Here is a 10542-nt window from a genome sequence, read left to right as displayed (position 1 = left end):
ATGGGTTGCCTTTCCCTTTTCCAGGGGATCTCCCCAACCCAGGGATCAAACCCAGGTCTCCCACATTGCAGGCAGATTCTTTACCAGCTGAGCCACAAGAGAAGATCAAGTATAGACTGGAGTGGGTAGCCTGTCCCTTCTCCAGCAGATCTTCCCGACCCAGGAATCAAACCAGGGTCTCCTGCATTGCAGGCAGATTCTTCACCAACTGAGCTATGAGGGAAGCCCCAGTAAGTACTATATAAATGTTAGCTATTATTATTGTTGTCATAAGGATTAAACTAATGAGTAAAACGTGCTTAGAACAGTGCCTGACACATAGTAAATTGTGCATAAATATTAGTCATTATTAAGACCATTCATTCATTCAGCTCTTCAACAAATATTTACTGAGTACCTTTTCTGTGCCAGGCTAATAACATCTTCACTCTAGCCCAGTGGTGTCCAAAAGGAATATAATGTGAAACATAAATGTGAGCCAAGTATGTAATTTAAAGTTTTCTAGCAGTCACATTTAAAAAGTAAAAAGAAACAGGCAAAATTACTTTAAGTAAAATATTTCAATCCAATATCCAAAATATTATTTCAACATGTAATCAATATTGGGCTTCCCATGTGGTGCTAGCGGTAAAGAACCTGCCTGCCAGTGCAGGAGACTCAAGAGATATGGGTTTGATCCCTGGGTCGGGAAGATCCCCTGGAGAAGGAAATGGCAACCCACTCCAGTATTCTTGCCTGGAGAATCCCAGGGATGGAGGAGCCTGGCCGGCTACAGTCATGGGGTCGCAAAAAGTCAGACATGACTGAGGCAACTTAGCACATGTAATCAATATTAAAAACTGAGGTATTTAGCATTATTTCATTTTATATCTCTCGTCTATTGTGATTTTGCACATACAGCACATCTCAGTTCAGACTAAAGCATATTCAACTACTCAACTGCCACATGTGGCTGGTAACTAACATGCAATAAATTATTTACATGAAAGGTTAGGGAAAGGGGGGAAATGTTCTTTGTCCCCAGCTCATCTTGCTACTAATTATCTATATCTATCTACCTACCTATATGAAATACTTATTTTTTCAGTTTGCAAAGTCGTTTCACATTTGCTATTCATTATTTCATTTAATAGGAACATGCCTCACCTTAAGGATGAATTCGATTTTAAGAGGCGGGGAAGATTCCCATCAACAGGAAACAAATGAGCAGAAGCAACAAGGAGGGAAAAGGTCCATTAGGAAATTAATCATGGAGATAAACCTAAGAAGATATATCTAGGAAGGCCTCAATGCCAGACCAGGGAAGCTGAGGTGTTCATTGTCCGCTGGTGGTTAGAAACCAAAGCAGTGAGCGGAAAAGAGGCAAAACTGGATTAAGCGAGTGGCTAAACATAGCATGAAATGCAGTGGGAAAGGCTAAAGGTAGTTGATTAGGGAATCACAGCATTAAAATCTGAGGAAGAAATAATCTAGATGGAGGGATAGGGGGACAGAGCCATTTGTCTAGTACCTGGGAGATCCTAATATTAGTTCCCTTCCAACTTTCGGGACTGGGGAGATTTTTAGGGTCCTTTTAGATCGCTCTCTCTTTCTCTCCCTCCCTCTCTACCAACAAATACCTGAATACCTACTACCTGCCAAGGACTATGACAGACTTTGAGGATGTAAGAGGGAACAAGGCAGGTAAGATTCTGGACCTCTTACATCTATGTTTTCTGGAAAGAAACAAGCCAGTTATGACATAAAATATTTTCACATTGTGACAAGTACTATGAAGAAAATAATCATGGAGATGACAGGCCCAGAGAAGGAATTCAGAAGTGGTGACTTAAGCCCTAAGACCTAAAAGATGAAAGGAGCTGGCTGTGCAAGAAGTCAGGGTAAGAGTGCCCCAGGAAGAAGGAAAAGCACATGCAGTCTTGCAGGCAGCAAAGAACTTGGGTGCTTGAGACTAAATGAACAATGCTGCTAGAGCAAAATTTCAGTGGGATTGTGGCAGGAGGTGTAGTGAAGGGGGAATCAAATGGATAGGTCGGGAAGGGCCTGTAGATGCTGACAAGGAACTGGATCTTGGGACCAATAGGAAATCATTAAATTTTAGTGTCTAAAAGGGTTGCAGGAAATTACTTCCTCTGTAAGATCACTCTTGCTGCAGTGTGAAAAACTCTTTAAGGCTGGTCTTGCTGCAGTGTGAAAAACTGCTTAAGGCTGGTTAAGGGTGGAAGCTGGGATTTCAGGTAGAAGACACCTAGACAAGAGCAGGTAAGAGATGATGATGGCATGGCTTGTGTTAAGAAAGGTCCTTGGGAAAACTAATGACCCCATGTCAATATTTGTGTAGAAAGAAACCTCTATGATTGCGATGCAAAAACTTCAGATGAAGGATATTGTCTTGTCCTAGTATGCACTTGGGGGAGGAAACTGCTGTTGAAGAAGTCAACATGAAAATAAATATTTGTTTATTGTAGATATTGGAATATACAATCTTAGCACACATCGTTAAATGCAAAATATTATTCCCAAAATGTAATTTTCAATTTCATTTTAGTTAAGATATTAGGAACTTTCTGAGGATACAACACACTTGGCTTGACAACTGGAGGAAAAAAAAATAACGGAGTCCACGCAGAAAGAACAGCCAAGGACAAAAGCAAAGGGACAAGAATAAGATTGCCATGGTAAAGGACCAGAAAGTAGCCCAGTGACTGGAGGAGTAAGTAGCCATCAGCACGAGGTATGTGGTTCATTTTTAATCAATGACCAGGAGATGGCTTCTCATTCATCTGTCACCTCCACACTGCTGGTATACCACACAATGACGGTGTGCTGTCTCAGTCGCTTCTATCCATGGGATTTCCCCGGCAAGAATACTGGAGTGGGATGCCATTTCCTTCTAAAGGGGATCTTCCCCACCCAGGGATGGAACCCGCATTTTCTGCGTTGGCAGGCGTGAGCCACCAGGGAAGCCCTATTCCTGGCAGTAGCCAGGAATAAAATAAAAACTAGCAGAGTAAGGTATAGATACCTGGCGCTACCGTATTTTTCAGCTATCTCACAAGAGCTGATAAAAACTCCATCCACTTCCAGCGAACCAGGAGTAGAAACACTAGTTCTAAAGAGACTTAGCCCATCGTCTAGCCAGTGCCTGTGTATTCCCGACGGCTTCACGATAAGGCTCTTTCCGGTTTGATCACCGTCTCTTCCCTTAAGGCCCCTCCCGGCACACCCCCAAAGATCCACAATTTTGGAAAATTCTCAGGAACTTCCTCCTGCGAACGGTTCTTCAAGCCACTCCACACGTAGCCTTGACTCCCCAGCCTTGGGCCCTCCAAACTAGAAAGCAGCGCCTCTTTTCCAGCCGGAGCAAACCAGCTCTCCTGGAAAAAGCGAATGTTCACAGGATATATCCGCAACATCACATGCGATGCCCGGCCCCAGCCGCCGCTTTACACCGGAAGTCGCGGGCATGACGTGGCCAAAACGCAGGTCGGGGGTGGGGGGCGTGTCCCCGTAGAGCCAATGGGCTCTGTCCACCTCCCTTCTCGGTCACCGTTTTGTCTATTCACGGCCTGTGAAGTCAGAGGGAGGCGCGGAGGGAGATCAGGAATCCAAGAGGGGCCAGGTGTCGCTGTCGCCCTGAAGGCGGAGGAGAGGCAAAATGGTTTACATCTCGAATGGTGAGTTGAAGGGGCAACGTGGGCGACCTCCGCGCTGGGAAGCCGGACCCCGGGTTTCTTCCATGCTCGTCCGCCGACCCGGCTCCGCTTTCCTGTGCACGCCCCCCGGCCAAATGGAGCTAGGGGCGGCCGGCAGCTCCTCAGCCGATCGTCCCTGAGCCGGCGGCGGGGGCTGAGGTCCCCTTGACGACTGCTGTGCCGAGCGTCCGGCGATCTCGCCCTCCTGGAGCTTCTGCTTGTGGGTCTTGAAAAGTGGTCTTTCCTTTTCGGGCGTCAGTGTCCTTAAGTATTAATAGTGAAGATCACAGTGTTTACACCATCTGCGTAGCGCTATGCCTCGGACACTTTTAAAAGAGTCGCTCGTGTGTCCACGCATTCAGTCTCTAAATCGCCTTATCCGGGTGAAAAGTATTGTCTGTTTTGCGGGTGGAGACTTAGCCGCAGCCGGATGAATTAGTTTGCCCAGGATCACAGATGTAGTTCTGATGGCTTATTTGGGTTTCTAACGCCGGTAGGCTGACGTCACCTTCCTTGCGGTTGTCTACTAGGCTGCCTCTTTCCGTAACTTGTAAGAGCCTGGACTAGAAGCTTTGGATAGACTTTTTCCGCCCCAGGTGAGAGAGAGCTCGTCACGCAGGTAATTTTCTGCCCTAATTTCAAGGGGCATAGGGAGAAACAGCACTCCCTGTGGGAACAAGCTGATTGTTCCTGGAATGGAGAAGCTGAGAGAGACTTAATTCAGTGGTTCCCCAAAGACAGTGAACGGAAAGAAAGACACAATACGACTGGGGGGAAAAGTCAGAACTGCCTGCCCACTTGTTTGACTCAGGTGACACAAATGTCTTGGTGCCCTCTTAACTAGTTCTTGGATCACAGGAGCCAGATCCTGGTTTCGTTTGAATCATCTGTTTACCTTAAGAGGCTATGAAGATACTGTAGTCTGAAGTCTTCTGGCTGAGCACACTTTGCATTTCTTTGCTTTTCAAAATCTCTCTTCTCCTCCGAAACTCAAAAGTTTCGTCTTGGTTTTAGGCACTTGCAGACCTGGTGTTACATCCTTTGTGGTTAAGGCTGGCAGCTTCTATTATTTACTGACTACTTATATATATTTGTAGCGTGTCTTGTGTATGCCTTGTCGTTTTTCATCTGCATAAATAAAGTCTTCTTAGGGCCTCTAATCTCACTTGTGTAGTTGAGAAAAGCCAGTTGCCTTCAAGCCACTTATTTCTATCTGAGGGAGGAGAAGTTTCTGCCTTCAGAAACTGGGAGAAAAAGCACAAAAAACTGAATGGTACAAATGCATTCAATAGGTTCTTTAGAACTGCATAGGAAGAAATTGACCAGTTCTAGCTAGATCTGTTTTCTTAGAAGGACTGTATCAGTATTTCATAGATGACAGAAATTTTCTCTTACTGTCAGATGACTTTTTCTTTTTCGGACAAATGTATATGATGACTAGTCTTGTGATGCTTTTTCTTAGAGAAGGAAAATGTCTCAATGGTGCAGAGCTAGTAAGAGGCAGAACCAAGCCAATCACATACTGTTGTTGTTTAGTTGCTCAGTCATGTCGGTGTCAGACTCTTTTCAGCCCCATGGACTGTAGCCCACCAGGCTCTTCTGTCCATGGCATTTGCCAGGCAAGAATACGAGAGTGGGTTGCTGTTTCCTTCTCCAGGGAATCCTCCCAACCCCGGGATCTTCCAGACCCAGGGATCGAACCCATGTCTCCTGCATTGCAGGTGGACTCTTTACCACTGAGCCACCTGGGAAGCCCTCACACTCTGTAGTAGCCCCTTTTTCTCAATAGCTGTGTAGGAGCTCAGATCCAAGTGGATACTGAAAGTAAGTTGGTCTGTGAAAGAGGAAAGGTAAGCTGGGGGGAGGGGGTGGGTGGCAGTGAGTGTGGTGAAGCCCTTGGGAAAATGGAGAGAACAGGTAGTTGACAGATGGCTGTTCTCAAAATATTCTGACCTGTTGATTTGCAAGACTGAAACTCTCTAGAGTATTCACTTTTCCTGATATAGCTTCTATTATTTAAAGTGGTTTGAAAAGTAGATGCATTTTTCTGTAAGATAAAACTGGAGTCTGTAATTAGGATCAACAGCATTCTGTTAAAGAAATAGCTGTAAGCCAAATTCTCTTTAGTACTTAGAGCACACAAATTTTTTGACTTATAGGAATTTTAACATAACAACTGTTACGTGGTTATAGAGATTTTAAGAGTATGTATAAACAGTCTTTTTATCTAGGCAAGAGACTTTGCAAGTGAAAGGGATACTCCAAACAGTCTTTTTATCTAGGCAAGAGACTTTGCAAGTGAAAGGGATACTCCAAACACATCTAGGAAATGGAAGCGGTGTGAGCATTCTTTATACTCATTTATCTCATTTGTTTCCTCTAAATGCTTGAATAAACAGATATTTGTACACCCATGTTCTTAAAGAAGGAACCAAAGTGCCCATCAATAGGTGAATGGATAAACAAAATGTAGTATATTCATACAGTGGAATATTCATCAGCCTAAAAAAGGAAGGCTATTTTGACATATTCTACAATATGGATGAATCCTGAAGATATTGTGCTAAGTGAAATAGCCAGTTGTTAAAGTACAAATAGTGTATGATTCCTCATACAAGTTTCCTAGAGCAGTCAAGTTCATAGGGACACAAAGTAGAATGGTGGTTTTCAGGGTCTGGGGAGCGGAGAAATGTGGAGTTAGTGTTTAAGGGGTGTGGAGTTGTAGTTGGGAAAGGTGAAAAAGCTCTGGAAGTAGCTGATGATGGTTGTATGGTAATGTACTTAATGCCATAGAATTGTACACTTAAAATGATTAAAGTGATAAAATTTTTTGTGTATATTTTACCTCATTAAAAAAGGAAAAATTCTTGAGATATCACCCACCCAAAATTACAAACTATAGGAGGCATTATTTGACATATGAAAGGAATGACCTCTAGATCACAGAGCTTCACTTCCCCAAACCTTTCCTTAGGACCATATACACGTAACAGACTTCTCCTTGCATAGACTGTTTGGAACAGCGAACATGTTGAATATTGAGCTTATGATCGTTACCCGACTGATTAAGTGTAATGTGTCTTGTGTCAGGGATTTGTAGCACTAACCAAAGTTTCTTCATTCTTATCTGCAGGACAAGTGTTGGACAGCAGGAGTCAGTCCCCATGGAGATTATCTTTTATAACAGATTTCTTCTGGGGAATAGCTGAGTTCGTGGTTTTGTTGTAAGTATAGTAGTGCTGTTAATAGCCCTGATATTTAAGTTGACAGAGGTATATTAGAGACATTATGTTGGTATCTTAAACAAGCTCCGCTTTCCTGAAGCAGTTTTCAATTGTGAATTTTATTAATAGTTTTTCTAAGAGAGATAAACACCTATATACTGGGAAAACTCCCCTTGTATGATTATAAATATCTTCTTGAGTTAGTAAGGTTGACCATGACTTAGCCCTCGTGGTCACCATTTCAGCCTGCAGCTATGGGGCCAGACCAACTCTTTCTGTTGCCCAATGACATACCTCACTTTATGTTATTTCCACCTTTCATGTGTACGTGCAACTTTTATTGCACAATATACACTGAGTAAACAAGGGGAATTAGATCTTGAATTTTAAAAGCTCCCAAGCCATAAACTTTTTTTCTTAAGTGAAGGATTAGCATCAATACACAGGATACACATAATTCACCATAATTTCAAGCAATTCTTAGTTAAATTCTTTCTTTCTTTTTTTTTGGTCTTTCATATTCTGTTTTATGAAAATTTTTCATCAACTTCTAAAAAGTCTTACTCATCCAAAATTTAAACATACATTTGAGTGTCTCATGGGCCAAGAACTCCAGAGATGTGGGAGATAGTTTCTTCCTTGACTTTAATGTCAGTAAATACTCATTTTACAAGGGGCCTTGGGGAGGGCATGATGGTGGGAGGTGGACATCCGAGGTTATTCCAGGTGGGAGAGACACAAGAAAGATGGCAGAGAAGTTTGAAAATCAGCCTATGATATTTATACTTAATTTGATGGTAGCTCTGGTATATAAAGTTTAATCTGATGGCTGCATGTAGCATAAATTAAAAGGGGTAAAATAGAAGAGACTACCATAGAGAAATACAACAGGGGATAGAAAGGCCTAAGTTTGGTACTCACTGCAAGACTTCTTTGCAATCTCTTACAAATTTCACCTCCATATTGTTTATTTAATTAATTTAGTTAAATTTTAATTTAATTTAGTTAAATCCTTTCCCCTTTACAAATAAAGAAAATTCCATTTAAAAGAATTCCCAGAAAGCCCTGTGCCTCTGGCATACCACCTCAGTCCCTCTTTCCCCAAGGTAACATTAGGTAAGCTTTTGGCGCAGTAAACACACATGCAATACTTTAAAAGCAGTCTCTGGGGCTTGACAATCAAGACCAAGCAGAGGAAGAAAGTTGGAGTTGACTCTGGTTTCAGAGTCATTCGTAGACTCTGTCTAGAAGAGTTACAGCAAATAAGAAAGACAAGGGATGGAGGCTTGCACAGAACACAGTATACTATGTTGAAACCTGTGTTTGTGATAGATGGTGTTGTCTAGCTGGCCTCAAGAAAGGGGGCTTTGGAGCTAAGTTAGTTTGGTCTTTCTCCCACAGAGATGATAGTTGAAGCCATGGAAATTTTTCAGTGTTGAAAGTGGATCTTCTGTTGTTTCCTGCCCCTTTCAGTTTCAGAACTCTGCTTCAACAAGATGTGAAAAAGAGAAGAGGCTACGGAAGCTCATCTGATTCCAGATATGATGACGGAAGAGGGTATAACTCTTTAAATTAATAAAAGATGTTTTTACCCCTCTGTGTAATGTATTAAAAATAGGCAGACAGACATAGTTAGGCTCATTTAAAGGCTTAAATTCTGTTTTACAAAATTAATGCATTATTGTAAATCAAACAAGTTGCCTCTGATTTGATAATCTGAGTTAATCTGACAAAGCTAAATACATCAAATATCCTATGGGAAAAGTCTAAGTTAGAGAATGAAAAGCGATGGTCAATATTAAAATCTAGAGATTTCACTTTAGAGTCTATAGATTTCCAGCTGCTAATGGGAATCTCAAGATCCAGCAGCACTGGGTGAGGCTTGTGTTTCCATATGGCTAAAATAAACTGGAGTTGGGTTTGAGGTAGGCATTTATAGGAGCTGTTGTTCAGTTTATCATAATTCTTGCTTGACTCACTTTTCCTCATGTGTGTAATGTGTCTGGTCTCTTTCAGTATTTGAATTTTCAACTCAGATCTAAATGGTAGTTCCTATTTTAAGAAAAGGATCTATTTGAGTGTTTGAAAAGAACCTACTAAACAGTAGAAATTAACTTTTCTTATCTTAGGCCACCAGGAAACCCCCCCAGAAGAAGAATGGGTCGAATTAATCATCTGCAGGGCCCTAATCCTCCTCCAATGGCCGGTGGATGAGGAAGGTAACTTACAGTCTGCAGTTCTCCAGAGATTTCATTTTGAAAATGCCTCCTTAGGAAGGCTTTCTTTAGGAAAACAGAAGTGACAGCATTTTATACTCAGATGTCTTATTTGGAAAAACATTTACATCTTAACCCTTGAAAAATTATCTTTTGAATCAAAATGTCTTTTGAAGAAGGTTTTATAACATGCAATGACTGAGTTTTTCATATAGATCCGAATTACCAATGAGTAACTATTATAATGTTCTCTTTCAGGTAAATGTCTGCTCTAAGAAGCAGACAACTGGACGTGCACGTTAATAGCAGAAGGAAACCATCAAGAAATGGAGTGCTGATCATGCTGGACAAGTTAGATGAACGTGTACGTCTAAACTAGGACTGCTCTGTGTCCTCACAGACGAATGAAGTCATGCTGGGAATTCCCTCTGCAGGGATCTGGCATGACTGACAACGCAGTTCTATAAATGCACATTTGTCTCATCTTTTTTGTATGGTCTGTGAAAGTGTTAATATAGTTTTAATAAGTAAATATTTTTAGGTTACAAAGCTGACTTCTCAACTTCTCATCTTTATAAAATGAAAACTCAGAAAGCTGCAAATTTAAAGGAAAATAAAAGACTGTATTGATTACTATTAGTGTCACCTTTTTCAACTTATAAAATATTGTTCATTGTTGGGTTTTTTGTTCTCATTTATAAATAAATCGCTGTGCTTATTTCAGTAGTATGCATATGATATCTAATCTCTTGAATTAACTTAATCTTAAAACCTATCTGTCCCATGGATCTTTAATACAGTATGTCTTATTTGCTACCAAATGTAGTTAGCAGGGTACTTATAAAGCCATAACCAACAGACCTGAGCTACAGAATGTTCGTTTGATAAATGATCTTTAAAATTATGGGCTTCAGTCTATCTGCCAATTTTAGTTCTAGAGATGCTACCTGTTGGCTTTAACCCCATCTGAATGTAGTGAAAGCTCTACCTGGTTAGGGATTTTTCTTCTTTATTCCAGTGCTTTGAACAGTGAAGTGAAGTGAAAGTCACTCAGTCATGTCCGACTCTTTGTGACCCCATGTACTATCCAGTCCATGGAATTCTCCAGGCCAGAATACTGAAGTGGGTAGCCTTCCCCTTCTCCAGGGGATCTTCCCAACCCAGGGACTGAACCCAGGTCTCCTTCATTGCAGGCAGATTCTGTACCAGCTGAGCCACAAGGAAAGCCTGCTTTGAACAGTAATAGAATTGTCTGTACTATTCATTTTTTTCATAACTATTTCAGTGCCTATTACACGTAGCTTTGAACAGTGGCCACATGTAATAGGCACTGAAGAAGTGAAGTCGCTCAATTGTGTCCGACTGTTTGCGACCCCATGGACTATAGCCTACCAGGCTCTTCAGTCC

General features: G+C 41.6%; 1 protein-coding gene across 1 annotated transcript; it reads left to right on the top strand.

Annotated features, from left to right (window-relative positions):
* The first annotated feature begins 3568 nt into the window (after nt 1–3568).
* Nucleotides 3569–9133, top strand: SELENOK (selenoprotein K). The gene is made up of 4 exons (XM_052643479.1): nt 3569–3677; nt 6829–6919; nt 8393–8476; nt 9049–9133. Exons 1-4 carry the CDS (start codon nt 3659–3661, stop codon nt 9131–9133), a joined length of 279 nt encoding a protein of 92 aa, XP_052499439.1. The 5' UTR covers nt 3569–3658.
* Nucleotides 9134–10542: the final 1409 nt, after the last annotated feature.

The sequence above is a fragment of the Budorcas taxicolor genome, chromosome 1 (assembly GCF_023091745.1).
Source record: "Budorcas taxicolor isolate Tak-1 chromosome 1, Takin1.1, whole genome shotgun sequence".
Lineage (NCBI taxonomy): Eukaryota > Metazoa > Chordata > Mammalia > Artiodactyla > Bovidae > Budorcas > Budorcas taxicolor.
The sequence above is the reverse complement of the archived record's forward strand: the minus strand, read 5'-3'. Positions and strand labels throughout refer to the sequence as shown.